Source organism: Arxiozyma heterogenica (genome assembly GCF_036370985.1).
Source record: "Arxiozyma heterogenica strain weizmannii chromosome Unknown scaffold_13, whole genome shotgun sequence".
Taxonomy (NCBI): Eukaryota; Fungi; Ascomycota; class Saccharomycetes; order Saccharomycetales; family Saccharomycetaceae; genus Arxiozyma; species Arxiozyma heterogenica.
In genome coordinates this window covers 467,901-484,213 of record NW_027042666.1, presented here as the reverse complement: position 1 = coordinate 484,213, position 16,313 = coordinate 467,901, and the positions used below count along the sequence as shown (strand labels likewise).

At 33.2% G+C, this 16,313-nt stretch overlaps 7 protein-coding genes and 1 non-coding gene across 8 annotated transcripts; 3 read left to right on the top strand and 5 right to left on the bottom strand.

The window, feature by feature from the left end:
• Positions 1 to 378: 378 nt before the first annotated feature.
• PWA37_000838 lies at positions 379 to 454 on the bottom strand. The gene has a single exon. It is a non-coding gene; the product is annotated as a tRNA-Asn (tRNA).
• A 1,379-nt stretch (positions 455 to 1,833) lies between these two features.
• On the bottom strand, positions 1,834 to 3,540 carry RRP9 (ribosomal RNA-processing protein RRP9; the record flags this gene model as incomplete). The annotated part of the gene is made up of 1 exon (XM_064857496.1): positions 1,834 to 3,540. One exon carries the CDS (start codon positions 3,538 to 3,540, stop codon positions 1,834 to 1,836), a length of 1,707 nt encoding a protein of 568 aa, XP_064715802.1.
• A 337-nt stretch (positions 3,541 to 3,877) lies between these two features.
• CTF4 (chromatin-binding protein CTF4) lies at positions 3,878 to 6,766 on the bottom strand (the record flags this gene model as incomplete). The annotated part of the gene is made up of 1 exon (XM_064857495.1): positions 3,878 to 6,766. One exon carries the CDS (start codon positions 6,764 to 6,766, stop codon positions 3,878 to 3,880), a length of 2,889 nt encoding a protein of 962 aa, XP_064715801.1.
• A 1,004-nt stretch (positions 6,767 to 7,770) lies between these two features.
• Positions 7,771 to 9,222, top strand: NUP57 (FG-nucleoporin NUP57; the record flags this gene model as incomplete). Its single annotated transcript, XM_064857494.1, has 1 exon — positions 7,771 to 9,222. The coding sequence occupies one exon, from the start codon at positions 7,771 to 7,773 to the stop codon at positions 9,220 to 9,222; it is 1,452 nt and encodes a 483-aa protein (XP_064715800.1).
• Positions 9,223 to 9,774: 552 nt separating this feature from the next.
• TOM5 (Tom5p) lies at positions 9,775 to 9,927 on the bottom strand (the record flags this gene model as incomplete). The annotated part of the gene is made up of 1 exon (XM_064857493.1): positions 9,775 to 9,927. One exon carries the CDS (start codon positions 9,925 to 9,927, stop codon positions 9,775 to 9,777), a length of 153 nt encoding a protein of 50 aa, XP_064715799.1.
• Positions 9,928 to 10,528: 601 nt separating this feature from the next.
• On the top strand, positions 10,529 to 11,797 carry SPN1 (transcription factor SPN1; the record flags this gene model as incomplete). The annotated part of the gene is made up of 1 exon (XM_064857492.1): positions 10,529 to 11,797. One exon carries the CDS (start codon positions 10,529 to 10,531, stop codon positions 11,795 to 11,797), a length of 1,269 nt encoding a protein of 422 aa, XP_064715798.1.
• A 475-nt stretch (positions 11,798 to 12,272) lies between these two features.
• Positions 12,273 to 13,214, bottom strand: RPS23B (40S ribosomal protein uS12 RPS23B; the record flags this gene model as incomplete). Its single annotated transcript, XM_064857491.1, has 2 exons — positions 12,273 to 12,645; positions 13,150 to 13,214. 2 exons carry the CDS (start codon positions 13,212 to 13,214, stop codon positions 12,273 to 12,275), a joined length of 438 nt encoding a protein of 145 aa, XP_064715797.1.
• Positions 13,215 to 14,327: 1,113 nt separating this feature from the next.
• On the top strand, positions 14,328 to 14,897 carry NAT3 (peptide alpha-N-acetyltransferase complex B subunit NAT3; the record flags this gene model as incomplete). The annotated part of the gene is made up of 1 exon (XM_064857490.1): positions 14,328 to 14,897. The coding sequence occupies one exon, from the start codon at positions 14,328 to 14,330 to the stop codon at positions 14,895 to 14,897; it is 570 nt and encodes a 189-aa protein (XP_064715796.1).
• Between the last annotated feature and the right edge of the window lie 1,416 nt (positions 14,898 to 16,313).

Sequence of the window (16,313 nt, the reverse complement as noted above, 5' to 3'; positions counted from 1 at the left end):
CTAACAAAAAGATGACGTGTAATAACCTTTAGGTTATGTGTTTCTGATAACGGTTAATCTTGTTGAGATCTCAATAATATTTCACTTGGATAGATATAAGATATAGACTCTTTCTATATCTCTAGATGTAATATTTCTATATATCTATATATCTATATCTCTAATCTAAGATAACCTAATAGTATACACTCATGTACTGTGTATCTAAACCTAGGTAATCCTTGGTTCCTTGTTCCTTGCTTTCTTCGTTCTTCTTCTTTTTGGTTGTTCTCTTGTACCTATTTTGGTTACTCCTGCTTTTATCTATATTTGTAAAATTTGCAAAATGTAAAGTTTAGAAAAATATCGTCAACCTTCATTTTGACGTAACAAAAATAAACGACCCCAGTGAGGATTGAACTCACGATCTTGCGATTAACAGTCGCACGCCTTAACCAGCTTGGCCATGGAGTCAACTCGCTGTTAGTGAGTGTTGTGGAATAGAATAGTTATAACCATCAAGATTACATAAGATCCTGAATGAATCTAGAACCAATTAGTGTATTAATAAGCCATACATGTGCTACAACATTAGATGCTGCATAATAAAAAGATTGGATTACATAAGATCTTGGCAAATCTAGAATTTACCTATTGTTTTATTAAGTCCCACGTGTATTACTAATCACCATGATTAGAGAATTGGGATGCAGTTCTAATCCACTAAATTAATGTAATAAATTTTAGGATTGAACCAGTCAGATTATTAATGTACTAATTTAATGTACTAACCTGAATAATCGATCGAGCTCCAGAAAACATATAAAAGGACAACGTTTTCTGGAGATAAAAGACCATCTTCCATAACCGTTTCTTGTGAATAATATATATATTATATATAAACATAAATAAAAAAACAAGCAAGTAACAAGTCAAGTAACTTCGAATAAGTACATTAGCTCGATATAAGCCGCTTAATATATAAGACCGTTTTAGTAATTATACTATCGACTATAGTTGATTACTGTCTCGATTATTTGGATTACTATTAATATTATTTGCGCTTCCCTGGAATACACAAAGAACTTCACCACACCAAACTACAACAGTGAGCGTGATTATAATTATTTTAATATAATGGTATTGATGTAATGTGATGTGTGGTTATGGTATAAGATTTTTTTTATTATTTTAATTAAATCGTATTTTTAATAAATATATTTTGTGTATCTCAAAATATTTAATAATAAATTAGAAGATTTTAAAATTGCAACATTTTGTGAAAAAAACATTTTTTTAAAAATTTATATTTAAAAAAATATATTAGAAATTCCTGTTAAACAAGCATTGATAATTAAATCATTCTCAGTAAACAATTCTATAAAATGTAAAATATATTATTCTGAATAAATAATAAAAATATTCAATAACAAAATTTATACGTTTAAAGTCTAGACTCAATTTATTTTCTCCATATACAAAAAAATATTAAAGAAAGTATGATAAAATTATAGTAAAACCTAGCTAGCCACAAGTATAAAATTCATATAAAACAAGATTTTACGTTATCACAATTTTACATAATCACAAATGATATCGAACATTAATTCAATAGTATGAGTTTTTTCTCAAAGGTGTATAAGTTATTACTACTCTATCAATAATATTTTTCTCAATTTTCTATAGAAATGTCTTCTATTATTATTCACACCTCCATTAACATACAACTTTGATTATTTATTAATTTACACAAAAAAACATTTATTTCTGTTTAAATAAATCTATATATTGTTATTAGTGCGACTGCTATCTTTCCTCTATACATCATATGTTTTATATCCGTAAAATGGTAGTCTAAAAAGTTGTCTGTGCAATAACTGCTGAATATATACCATTTCTAGCACCCGGGATATGTGTATTCCACCTGCCCAACCTATGTTCTTTACCTACACTAGCTAATATACGAAAAGTTTCTCTACCATGCTTGCCTGACTCAACACATTGAATCTTATTAACCACACCTTTGCAACCATTTAATTCAGCTAACAAGCTGAAAGATCTTAATGTCTCATCTATTTTCCAAAGTTTTAATGAACCATTCCAAGATCCTGATATGAACACATTTGAATAAGGAATTGCATATACCGAGGTTATCCAATATGGATGTGCCAGTTTATCTCCTTGTAATTGATTTGTCCTCACTTCAGAATTAGCTTCCCCAGAGATTTCATTATTAGATGGTGATGACATATAACCATGTGCCACCCTTTCAATATAGATAGGCTTCTTTTTAGATGTTGACCATAAACACAAATTACCATTATCAGAACCTGTGACAAAATGAGAGTCATCAATCATTGAGACAACATCAATACTACCTTCTGAAACAAAATTTGGAGCCTCTGATTCATCAGGATATTCAACTGTACCATCCTCCTTTTCCACAGCGTGCTCTTTCATCCATTTCCTTAATAACTTATCTGCATCATCACCACCCCTAAATGTCAGTCTAGTTTCATCCGAAATCTTCCATAACATAGCAGTTCTATCACGAGCTCCCACTGTAACACATCTTTCCATAGCTAACGCTGATATATCCGTCACTACATCGTGGTGACCATACAAAATTTCTAATTGAGTAAACTGGTTAATAGAATATGTTCTAATCTTAAAATCTGCACATGCTACATACAATTGATCTGAATTCTTTCTGAATGTTAACGATAAAATTTCACCATGACGATCTTTAGTAGGAATAACTTTAATTGGTGCTAAAGATTCTGTACTCCAAACAATTAATTTTCTGTCTTTACCACCAGTGACCACATATTTTCCATCTGGCGATGCTGCTACGGTCAATATCTCTGAATAATGTCCTTCGGTAGTATTTTCAAATTCATGGGTACCTTCTGGAATATATTGGGAACCTCCTTTGACAAATTTCATTTTTCTGGGTCTTTCATCAAAGTTAGTAATATCATATTTAGTCAATTGTAAATCTTTACTAACTGTATAAGCATAGAACTTTCCTTTATTCTTCGACTTGCCTGACCTTTCTTCAATTTCAAACTTATTTAACTCTGGTTGAAAACAGGCTAACCCAGTTAAACATTTGTCACCTACACGAGTGAAAGTAGTCTTAGCTTCACTAGCCAACAATTTATCAGCAATAAACCTATAGACACGACCTTGTTGTTCTGCTACATCCTGTTTTAATCTTGCTGCAACGATATCTCTGTCTAAATCTGCTGCATCAAAATTATTGTAATCATCTAAAATTTGTTTTGTTTTATCATCCATAGAAACATTATCAACTGGTTCAATTTCATTTGCCTCAGCTTTCAAATTTTCAAGATATTGCTTGGCCAATCTTCTTCTTTTATCAGCAGGATTTTCACCTTCAAATTCTTCTTCTGAATCTAATTCTTCATGATTATTTTTATTTAGAGCAGAATTCCTATCATCTTCAATTTCACTGTCTTCATTAGAAGAAGGATCTGTGATTTCTTCATCTGCAAGAGGATGAGAGCTTTCTCTTTCTTCTCTATTTCTTTTCGCCATTGCTTGTATTGTATTATTATCAACTTCAAAAGATGTTATCCTAAAGTGTTGTAATTTAATCTCTGGCAGTGGCACCAAATCAAATACAGTATATATAAGTTATTAAAGACTTCATCTCATCTCAAGATTTTTTTTTTGTATCTTCATTTTTTTTTATTTTATTTTTCGACTTTCTCATTTTTTTTGTGTTAAATTTTGAAAACACATAAAATAATACCATAGATTATAATGTCGTATTTAATGTATATAAAAATCAATTGAAATGATTTTGAAAATGAATCTGATCCAATGCTGCTTAAATTAATAATGATTTATAGGTCTATAAAGATATATATATTTACATATTACCCATTTCACGCTCGAATCTAACTTCTCTCATTTCATTTATTTTTCTCATCAATGTCATCATCTCAGCACGTTGTGCAATCTTACCAGCTGCATTCAAAGCCGCATCTTGTTTCAATTCTTGCACTAATGATAATGCTTTTTCTGTTTCTTGATTAGAACATGCTACTGCAATTAATTTCAAAATGGCTTTATCATATGCAAGATTTAATGAAGCTACAATACTGTTTTCATTTCCATATAATTCTCCCTCATTCTCAATGGTCTCTGTTAATAGTTCAGTTAATACTCTATTTCTAACACTTTCTTCTTCAGCTTGCATTTCAACAGGTAGTTCAATATTATTATCGTCATTATTTTCTGTCACCGCATCAATTCCATCTTGCTCTCTTTTAGATTCTCTTTCTTTTTGTTTTTCCAAATGATTCTCCCATAATTGTTTTTTAACTAAAACAGGCATTCTTAATTCCATATCAGTGGGCAATGGTAAAGGGAATATGGGCCAAACATTTTTGCCCTTAACCAATATACATGAAAAGGCAGTCGTAGTCAACCCAAGAGGCCATACATGAATATCATGTGATTCTTTACCTCCACTCATTCGCCAGATTTCCATATTAGAATCTAAAATTGGGACCCATCTACTCTCTTTTGGCCGTCTCCACTTATTCAAAATTAATAAAACATCATCCTTTCCAAATATACAGGGATCACCATATTCAGAGAAAAATAAACTTTTTATCCCCATTGGATTGAAACTGTCAAAGTTCAAATGTACGTATTCTGCATTTGCCGATATGGCAGTTTGAGGTAATGGGATGGGTAGTGAGGACTCCCTATGGAAATATACTGTCCTTTCTGGTGACTGTTCATACAATGAAAATGACACACCATGGTATTTGGAAAAATGAACCAAAAAGACTCTATATTCATATGCAGTCAAAGCGACAACAGGTGACATCTTTTCAACAGATAATGGAATCCCAAACTGATTAAAGGTTCGAACATAACCAAATGAAGTACCTACAATAACTCTCTTTGGAGTAGCCGCGATAGTTGTAATGATTTCATTTTTGTTAAGAGGAATTATCTTTGTCCAATTACGGTTGACTGTGACATGAGGTCTATACTGTATTTGGCCTGTCTTAGATTGAGCAAAAAGTACACCTTTATCGTTTAAATAACACACATCAAACCCAAAGAGGTCTTCAAAATGATATTCATTGAATCTACCAGTATCAAAAAATGAAACAGTAACACTATATTGTTCGTTATTACAAACAGTGTTCACATAACCTATTGTATTCATAGTCAAATATCTTCTTTCACCTGTTCCGAATGGAGTTCCACCAGGTGATATTGGTCTATATTTAAAAGCCTTTGAATTCATAGTTGGTAAAATTGGTAAATTATATCGTTTATTTGATTTTGAATAACGGGTTGACGATGATGTTTTGTTATAACTTTGTTCTACATAACCTGCACCGTCATCATCTTCAATAAAATTATCTTCATTAGCATCAAGGTTATCAATGGCACGATAATTGTCATCATCATACAATTTTCTTTTCTTTGTTGAGGGGCTATGTCCCTCAGGGAATTCAACCTCAGAGTCTGAATTCCTCATACCTTCATCATCTTCTCTTTCCCCTTCTTGAGCCATATCATCCAGTACCATTCTGTCATCTTTCTCTTCATCATTATAGTCACTGGTCATCAATCCTTCCATATCTGAATTTTCAGAATCCACAAATAATCCATTGTAAGTTTTCTTTGTTGATTTAGAATTCTCCAGTCCAAGATTTGAGAATTCACGATTCACTGCGATTTCGGCTACTTTTTGTATAGTAATCAATGAACCCTTCCAAGTTCCAATAATCAAATGCAAATGTTTCTGTGATTTATCCTCTAAAGTAGTGTCCACTCTCCAAAGCATGTTAGTCACTGGAACATGCAGGGATTTCTCATATACAATCTCGCCAGATTTCCAGTCCCAAACAGTCAAATAGTTCTTCAAATCGATAGATGCAAGAAATTGACCGTTGTAAGGATCGAATTTCAAATCAATTAAATTTGAAACAGGTTGATTCAAGTTTAGAGTTTTTAACACTTTGTAATCTTTTAGACTAAACACTTTGACTGTCATGTCAAGACATGGGACAGCGAAATTATGACCTGATGGGGACCAAGCAACACGAGTAGAGATCCTGTTCTCCGGACAAAACTCATCATCATCAACCTTTGACTCGTCGTCATTTGCGTTTGTATCCTGTTGTGAGGTAGTAGTAGTTGTAGAACCACCATAGACCCCTAGATTATCTTTATAACTAACCTTTGGGATATAACCATTCAATACCTTCACTTGATTGGGTTTAGTGGAGGTCAAAGAAAAAAAATGGATCTCACCATTAATTAGTGATACAGCCAACATATTTGTCCTCAAATTGTAGGACAATTGATGTACCTGATCGGTGACAGCCAAACTCTGTAACTTATTGCCATCAGTTAAGTCAACTAGGTTCAACTCCAAGTCGTCGCCTGAAAAGATTGCTGTGGTACCGGAATAGATCAAATCACAATCGCGCAAAGGTAGTGCAGTTCTGAGTAACATTTTGGAAGTGTTATCCTTGTAGTTGTAGAGCCAGGCATCACCATTAAGATTAGTCATTATGAACGTGCTATCGGAAACAGATTTCAAAGCGGTTAGATTAGACAGGGTGTCCATGAAATCCGGTTCGATTTCAGGATGGTCGACCTGTAAGATCTTGGTTAAAGAATTTTTATTAGATGCATAAAGTATGTTAAAATTTGTTTGTTCTATTGAAATCAAAGTCTTACCACCATTTTCGAATATAGTCTCTCTATGTAAAGTTGGTGCCATAACGAACCCAGTCTCAAAAGTTAAAGTCGCTGAGATGAGGGGGGAGGGGAGGGAAGAGGTACAAGTAAAATATAATGAAGACCTATGTTAAACAGATAATCTACCACTCACAAAATATGAGGAATACTGTTTACATATATGTATATAGATATATACACATCTGATAATATGGAATAATCGATATTACACACATGTAGGTGTTCATAACTTCTCCTCATCCTCTCCTCATCACATTTTGGATATGTATATCAACCAATCCATCAATCAGTTTGTCTTCTACAGATGCAAAATAAAATGAAAACCACGACGTCATAAACACCCACACACCACCAAATGCTGGGTGCTAAGACTCTGTGAGAGTGAGGGTAAGAGTGAGAGTTAAGAGTTATGAGGCTGGTACAATTGATAACACTACGAGTACCACGACAAAGTAGCGTATATTTGGTTATAGTGATCATGGTAATATTTCTACAAACACTAAAAAAAATATGCTAGGGGGGAGGGTAGGGAGAGGGAAGCAGAAAGCCTCATCTCTCTTTCCATTGCACTGGGACTGTACGAATCAAAGTACTCCCCTCCCTCCACAAATATATGTGTATAGATAGATAGATAGATCATCTATCCTCAAACACAAAGAAGAGAACAGCAACACAACATCTCCCTACAGTTTCTCGACAAAATGTGTCTCATCTCAATGTTTTAGATAGACATCGATCTCAAACATCACTTTACACGGATACATCCTTTTTTTTCCATCTTTTTTTTTTTTTTTTGTTTGATCTCTTTGAGTGAAAAAATCTGAATAAGAAAACTGTAGAATTGATGTTTATATTGTAGTGACAACGATGATAACGATGACGATGACGATAATAGGGTTTGGTCTTGTTGCATAAATATAGATAACGATTAGATTTATTTGTCCTGTTCCCAAAAAAAAAAACACCGTGTTCCAATTGAGATTATTTTCCATCCTTACCCTCCCTACTACCTTTGATCATACAAACATGTTTGGAAGTGGAACCAACTTCGGTACAAATAATAACAATAATACTACTACAACCAGTGGTCCAATGAGTTCAGGTTTTACATTTGGCAATAACACAAACACAACGACAAATACTGGCATCAGCACAGGCACCAGCACAGGTTTGTTTGGTCAACCAACACAACCACAATCGCAACCATTTGGGTCTACAGCTGGTACTACTGCTACCAGCACTACTCCTGGGGGTGGATTGTTTGGGTCCACTAACAGTACCCTGACTCCAGCTACAAATACTACCACTAATTCTCTGTTTGGTGGCGACACTGGATTGTTTGGTGCAAAGCCTACTAATACCACCACAACCGCACCTACTCTTGGGGGTGGTTTATTCGGATCCCAACAGCAACAGCAACAACAACAACAAACTCAGCCTGCTCTAACAAACCAGCCATCCTTCGCTTGGTCTCGAACTAACAATACTACTACCGCCAATGCAAACACCAACATAAATACAAACATCGGTCTAACTCAACAGCAGTTCCCACAACAGAGCTCTTTATCCCTTTTACCGCAAAACAACCAACCATCTATCTATGCCCTACAACAGCAGCAAACCACAGCCAATTACCCACAACAGATCCAAGAGCAGATCATTAAGTGCAAAGAATCCTGGAACCCTACATCCTTCAAGTCGAAATTGCGTGCATTTGTCTACAATAAAGTAAACGAGACCGAATCTATGCTATACACGAAGCCTCCATACATTATCCAAGAAGAATGGGACCTAGCCATGGAAAACAAACCAAGAGGCAATTACAACGTCATACCCATCCAATTGAACGGGTTTGATGATTTGAACCAGAGGAATCAGTTACAGATCGAAAATGTGGCGCAGATTAGACTGATCCTGAAGGAAATGTTAGATAAAAACACCCAATTACAGCAGAGGCATGAATTGGACACTGCAGCAAGGATCCTCAAAGTCCAGTCCAGGAATATTCAAATTGAAAGACGTATTTTAAAACTGGGTTCGCAATTGGCTATATTGAAGAACAAGGGACTACCTATGAGTATCAGCGAGGAGAAAATGTGGAACCAATTTAAAAATCTATTGAAACGATCAGAAGATCCTGCAGGATTAGGCAAGACAAACGAATTGTGGGCTCGTCTAAGTGTTTTGAAAGAACGTGCAAAGACCATATCCGACCAGTTAGATAATACTTTGATAATTATTAATGAGAATCATAAGGGCCAAGGGGGTAAGAAGTCATCGAGTGAAACAGATAATTTGAATGGATCGAAATCAGCCATAACAGATGTGAAATCTTCATCTAATTTAAATCAATTTGAGAAAGATACTAATGATATTGATAAAATTGCACATATTTTAAGTAACCAACAGCGTGGTATATCATATTTGAATACCATTATAGAAAAAGATAGTCAAACTATTGATAAGATAATAAATTAATAAAACAAAAAGCGAACAAACAAACAAACATACAAATAAATAAAGGCAAAAAACAGCAAAAACAGAAAATCAGTAGAAATATATATATACATATACGTCTATATACATATATGTATATATAAGTATGTATTTGTATATAATCTGATGCATAAGTGGATTTAAATAATTACATTGTTTTTTTCATAGGTCTGCAGATACAAGATACAGTTCACTGTGATATATATTTATTCCAAACAGCTATTATATCGTAACAGTTTATGTTATATTTCTCAATTATTGATCTATAAATAAATACATGTACAATCATTTACAAAGGATATGTAACCAAAAAACAAATAAACAAACAAACAAACAAAAACATCAATAGTAAATAATTACATGCAGATAAACATTTATACATTTATACATCCATATATATATATATATATATATATATATATATCATATATACAAGTAAATAACATTAAACGAGACAAAACCGGAGACAGGTGCAGAGAGAGATAACAAAACAAAAAGTGAATCAGATACTTTTTACAGAAATGTATGCACACTTCAATGCCACTGTTTCTTGACAAAGTTCCAGACAATTGGAGATAACCAAAGCGCCGTACCAAGTATAGCAGCAGTCTTTAGAGTACTGTTGGCTGCTTCTTGACGTAACTTTTTTTCTTCTTCGGATGGCTCTTGTTGTGGAATCCCAAACATTATGTGCCCGTCTATATATCTATATGTGCAAGTGTGAACGTGTGTGTTAAACTACTGGTGTGTTAATAGTGCATGAACCTTGTACAGCAGTAAGGATGGAGAAGCGTAGAGACATGCACTGAACATTATTATTATAATTATTATTTCTTGTTGGAGGGAAATTTGTTATGGATCTTTTTTTTTTTTTGAAAACAGCAACCTTCCTCTTCCTCCACCCAGACACCACCATGAATGTCACTTTACACGGGTAGTAAACACCCACACACCCTTGTCCTTCTTATGGTTTTTTTTTCTTGCAAAATTCAAAAAAAGAAGAATAAAAAAAGAAAAACAAAGAAAACGGTTGATTGTGGTAGCGTGTGGTAGTGGTGAGAGATGATATGTGACACTGATTAAACGTTGTATTCGGAGAAAATACTGTTTGGACCATATATCTGGAACTCTATCACTCTAACATATATTTGTCAACTGCATCGTACCTTCCTTCTTTTTGATCTCTTCATATATATCTATATATATAATCTGTCTGTCCTAAAAACTAGAAACCAGATACCAATATCAAGACCAAAATCAAAATAGTATATCAATAATTTAATAGACAATGAGTAGTAGCATGGATGATACAAAGAGTGGTGACAATATCCAATCTTCTAAAATAGAAAACGATCACATTACAAACGATAACAACACTGACAACATTATACATAATTCTGATATAGACCCTGCTTTCACTGAAAATCAAATTAACGATAGCAATAGCAATAGCAATAGCAATAACAATAACAATGACAACACAAGCCCCGATCAATTAGAAAATAATATGTCTGATACAAACCAATCCATTATAGAAAATCAAGATAATACAATAGAAAGACATCGTAGGCATATCGCTGATGCAGATGATGACGATGATGATGATGAAAAAAAGGAAGCCAAACTTGATCAGAATATAATGAATACTCCTACTGCCACTGACACAAACGAGACTCAATTAGATAACAAACCTATATCGTCTCGTCAAGCATTAGAAGAAAAACTGGACCTGTTATTGAAAAAACCTAAAGTTAAAAGATCAAGAAAGGATGAGGATGATCTGGAACAATACTTGGACGAAAAAATCCTTAGGTTAAAAGATGAAATGAATATTGCTGCACAAATGGACATTGATACATTAAATAAGAGAATCGAGACTGGTGATACAAATTTGATAGCCATCCAGAAAGTCAAATTGTTGCCTAAAGTGGAAGAGATTCTGTCGAAGGCAAACTTGGCCGATACAATCTTAGATAATAACCTTTTACAAAGTGTCAGAATATGGCTGGAACCCTTACCTGATGGTTCTTTACCATCCTTTGAAATCCAAAAATCTCTATTCTCTGCCATCAATAATCTGCCAATAAAAACCGAACATTTAAAAGAAAGTGGTCTTGGTAGGGTCATGATCTTCTACACCAAATCTAAGCGTGTTGAACCACAACTAGCAAGACTGGCTGAGAAGTTGATTGCAGAATGGACAAGACCAATCATTGGTGCTTCTGATAACTATAGAGATTTAAGAATTACCAAATTAGAATTCGACTCAGAACAATTGAGAAAGAAAAATGCATTGGATTCTGCAAAGAGGAAGAAAAGAAACATTGGAAATTCTCCAAACAATAAAAGGTCCAATCCCCAAACTTTGTATGAACAAGCTGCTGCAAGAAGAGGTAGAGCTGCTGCCCCTGCGCAGACCACTACTGATTATAAATATGCCCCAGTGTCAAATGTGGCTCCAATCAATACTACGGCAAGAACCACCGGTGTTGGCTCTACATTAAATAATAGTGACTTATACAAAAGATTGACTTCAAGATTGAGTAAGAAGAAGTGACCAATAGATTGATCATTTTTTTATTTTATTGTATTTTTTTTGAAAAGAAAGAACAAAAGAGAAAAAAAGCAATCTTATATATTATAGTCATTCTTTCCTTATTGTTTTTGTTTGGATTACTACTATACAATATTTTTATAGCATCCTAATCTTAACAGCACATAACCAATATATATACTTATATGTATATAATTAATCAATTTTTAATAACGAATGTTTCATTATTACCGTAAATTAAATATGTTACTTCTCATATGCCATATTATCAGGAATCTAAATATTACGAAACCACCTTCATACCTTACAGACTCAAATACAAGCCCATATATACTATTTTTATCTGTGTAGTAAACGATCTGTAATATTATGTATATGGCTTTATTACGTTATACTTATATTATATATGTGTACATATATATTTTGTAAATACGGGGGATACGAAATATATAGAAATGTAAAACGGCGTTGTCATCGCTTATGATCTTGGCTTTTCCTTCTTTTCCTTCCATAAGGCTAATAAAGAAACACCAGAGACCTTGACGACCTTGAATCTAACACCTGGAATATCACCCTTAGCCTTACCCTTTCTACCGAAACCGGCTAATAAGACTTCGTCGTTTTCATCGACATAGTTCAAACAACCATCATTTGGAACGAAAGCAGTAACCTTCTTACCGTTCTTGATCAATTGAACTCTAACACACTTTCTGATAGCAGAGTTTGGTTGTTTAGATTCAATACCGATCTTTTCTAAGACGATACCCTTAGCGTGAGAAGAACCACCGAATGGAGAGGATTTGAAGGCGGTACCTAATAATCTCTTCTTATAGTTGTTTTCGGCCCAACGACTGTTTTAAAAAATATATTCAACAAAAGCAGATAGATGTTTATTATTATATGATGCATAGACGAAAAACAATAGAAAACCATATAATATTGAATAAACATACCTTTGTTAGTAACTAGTTCAACAATTTGAAAGAAAAAAAATTGTTTGCAATTTCTAGGCTATTAACCTAAACGATTGAATCTAAAAAATAAAGCACTCATCAATAGTCAAATAATCATTTTTTTCACAAGCTATATCTGACTTTCATATACAGTCACACATATCCATCTAGTAATAAAATAATAAATATACTATTCTTATTATGTCTTCTTTTTTTTATTTAATCCATTACTTTTTTTACAACAAAATCTAATATTTCTATATTGTCAAATACTATTGTGGTGAAGTATTAACATACATGGACATTCAGCTAGCACTATTTTATGAAACTGACTATACATATAACAATTCAGGCTAAACAAAAAACTGCAATTTAGTTCGACAATATTACTGTAATACATACTTGTTCTTTCTGTGGACACGTAACTTTCTAGCGGAATTCAACCCTCTTGGCTTACCCTTACCCATTTTTGGTTTTTTTTACTTCTTACTGGTTCTTCGCGTTTTGAACAAAGCAACAAACAGCAATTACCTTAAGCGACGTCTATTCTTAAATCAAGAGGTGATAAGATACTGTTGTTCTCAAATAGAGAAGAGTTTAGTAATATTACATGGTGATTAGAATATGGATACGGTACATCCCTACTCGCTACAATGCCCAAAGATGGTTGAGAGGGTGGATGCTTGTTTACACACAGTAAGAAAGGTAATAAAGATGGAGGACTCTATCTTTCGTCTCTCTCCTACTTTCCAAAGACATCGAGAATGTTTGTCCATTCAGGTGAAGTTTCCCATTCATGTTTGAGGAAAGACTTGTTGAGGACAAACAATATTAGCCTAGATTAGCCTAGACCAGTCTGGACCAGTCTAAGCTCAGCCCGGCCCAATCCATCCACCTATTGACTTCTTGCGTCAACAGTCACTTCACTATACCATCAGCCAAGCAGATACTGAAGTGGAACAGGAGATAACAGGGAGTGCAGGAAAGAAATTATACGGGCCCCTTGGCGTCTCCCTCTCAGTAAAGTAAATTCAACCAGCACTCCTTCCCCCGTCTCTCTCTCTCTCTCTCACTCCTCTTCCCACTTGATGCCTTGAGAAGCTCAGGACGCAAATAGCAAATAGTCTGTTAGTCGTTTTTCCAAGAGCAGGCCTAGAGCCACGTAGAACCCAATTACTGAAAAGGGAGACTTCATGTCATCTGTAAGAATTTTTGCAGAACCGAAGAGGGAGGAGAAGGTAAAATCTCTTCCTTTTTCATGCTTTCGTTTTTCAACATTTTTCTTACTAAAACGGCAATGATTAATTTTTTATCTTGATACAAAAAATAATATAAATTCTCTATGGGTGTACGGATTTATGGTAACATTGTAGTAGTCATAAAAGTTGTAAGCATTTTTCTTGTTCAATCTTTTTCAATCACAAAAAAGAAGAAATAAAAAGTACAAATATCTTTAAAAACAAGATCCATTAGAAATAAAAACTAGACAAGATTTTTTATAGATGAACGATCTTTAAAACGTGGCCAATGACACACCGGTGTAAGAGTACGTAGGAGTAACAAAATTTACAGCATTCATCATGTCCTCCTATGAACCATTCGAGGCTACAGACTTACTAAAGTTAAACAATGTTAATCTAGATATATTAACAGAAAATTTTCCCTTAGATTTTTATGCAGAATATATGATCTTGTGGCCTGACCTATTTTTTAAAAGTGTTGAAGTCAATAATGCCATATCAGGGTATATGATGGGAAAAACAGAGGGCAAGGGTCCTGAATGGCATTCTCATATCACCGCTGTGACAGTAGCACCTGAATTTAGAAGGATCTCTTTAGCTTCTAAACTATGTAATACTCTCGAAAGTATTACCGATAATAATCCACACTCAGTCAATTTTATTGACTTGTTCGTGAAGTGTAATAACCATTTGGCTATAAATTTATATGAAAAGTTAGGATATGCAGTCTATAGACGTGTTATTGGATATTACAATGGTCCCAAAGAACCTTATCCAAGTGATTTAAAAAAATGTAATGACGATAAAGATGCATTTGATATGCGTAAGGGAATGGCTAGAGATAAAGGGAGATCGACAAGATCAGACGGTAGAAAATATAAATGTTATCCACATGAAGTTGTCTTTTAAAATTAATCGTATCTACTATGATAATTTTTAACCAAATCATACATACACAGGGAAATATCTAAGCTTCTCTTATGTTTATCTGGGTAATGTGGCCATTATATGCTAGAACTACTGTACTAAAACTCAAAATTAATATCATAAAGAGTTATTCAAGACAAAAATATCTGCTAATAAATCCAAAGAAATAAAAAAAAAACTTTTCTTTATTTTTTTATATTCTATGGCTTGTTATATTTTAGTTTTATGCTAAAATCTTTAATATACCAGATAGAAAGAAAGCAAGCTAATAGAATAAAAGATAAATTTCACTTAAGAAACATTGTTAGTAAATACTATTGAGTCCCATGCCTTCAAGGTTTTTATTTAGCATCCTTACTAGTGAGTAATATAATAGTCACTAATGGCCCACGTGAAAGCGTCAAACCATTTCTTCATAAGTATTGTGCCTCTTCCCTATAAAAATTTTATTTAAATCAATCAAGAGTATGGGTTTTTTTCCTATCTAATCATTTTGCTCTTCTAAATCTATAACTTGTCATTACTATATTTTAAGTACTTTATAAAGGAAATATATCTCACTTTTGGTTGTGATTACCTACGAGACGCAATAACAACAAATAACAAGGAGTTGGGTATAATTATTTATTAATAATGTCTAATTTGACTGATCAAACAAATCAAAGGGAATTATTTGTTTCTTTTTCCAATAAAAACTAAGAATGAACTTGTTGTTATTGCTGATACCTAATCTGTGAATTTTGAAGAGCATATTGATGAACAATAGTTTTTGGAAAACTAAACAACTGGTCATTATTAGTGAATTTACTGAAACCAGTAACAAATAAAACATTTTATTTTTTTGACACTAACAAACTTTAATAAAAAAAGAAAAGCACAATACCAACTAGGAAATGGCTAGGATACTCTAAAAAGCTTATGAATGACTATAATATTACTGAACTGAGTGACAGTATTAGACTTAGGCATATTGTATACCAGATTCTGTAAATTCTGTAAAAATATTAGAAATTCACCTAATGGATTTTAATATTAGTAACAATGACACTTATCTCCTTTCTATTATTTTCTCTCTCTATATATGTGAACATATAATATACTTTAAGAGTACATTATATTCTCTCTTTCAAATTTTACCTGGAAATATGATCTCGATTTCCATTTCATGATATAAAATTATCTGCAAGACCATAATATAATAAATCTCTTTTTTTATTTTTCAGAGATGAAACCTGATGTATCTATTAGCTTGACGTATTATTTCTTTTAAATTTCAACCAGCAAAAGAAGCTTTAAAGCTAATAACTCGTCAACACATAGTAAAATTCCTTCATAATATATGCATATATGTATATTTTATGTTTTATTATTCTTTATCTCTCAAAATATTAAAATCCA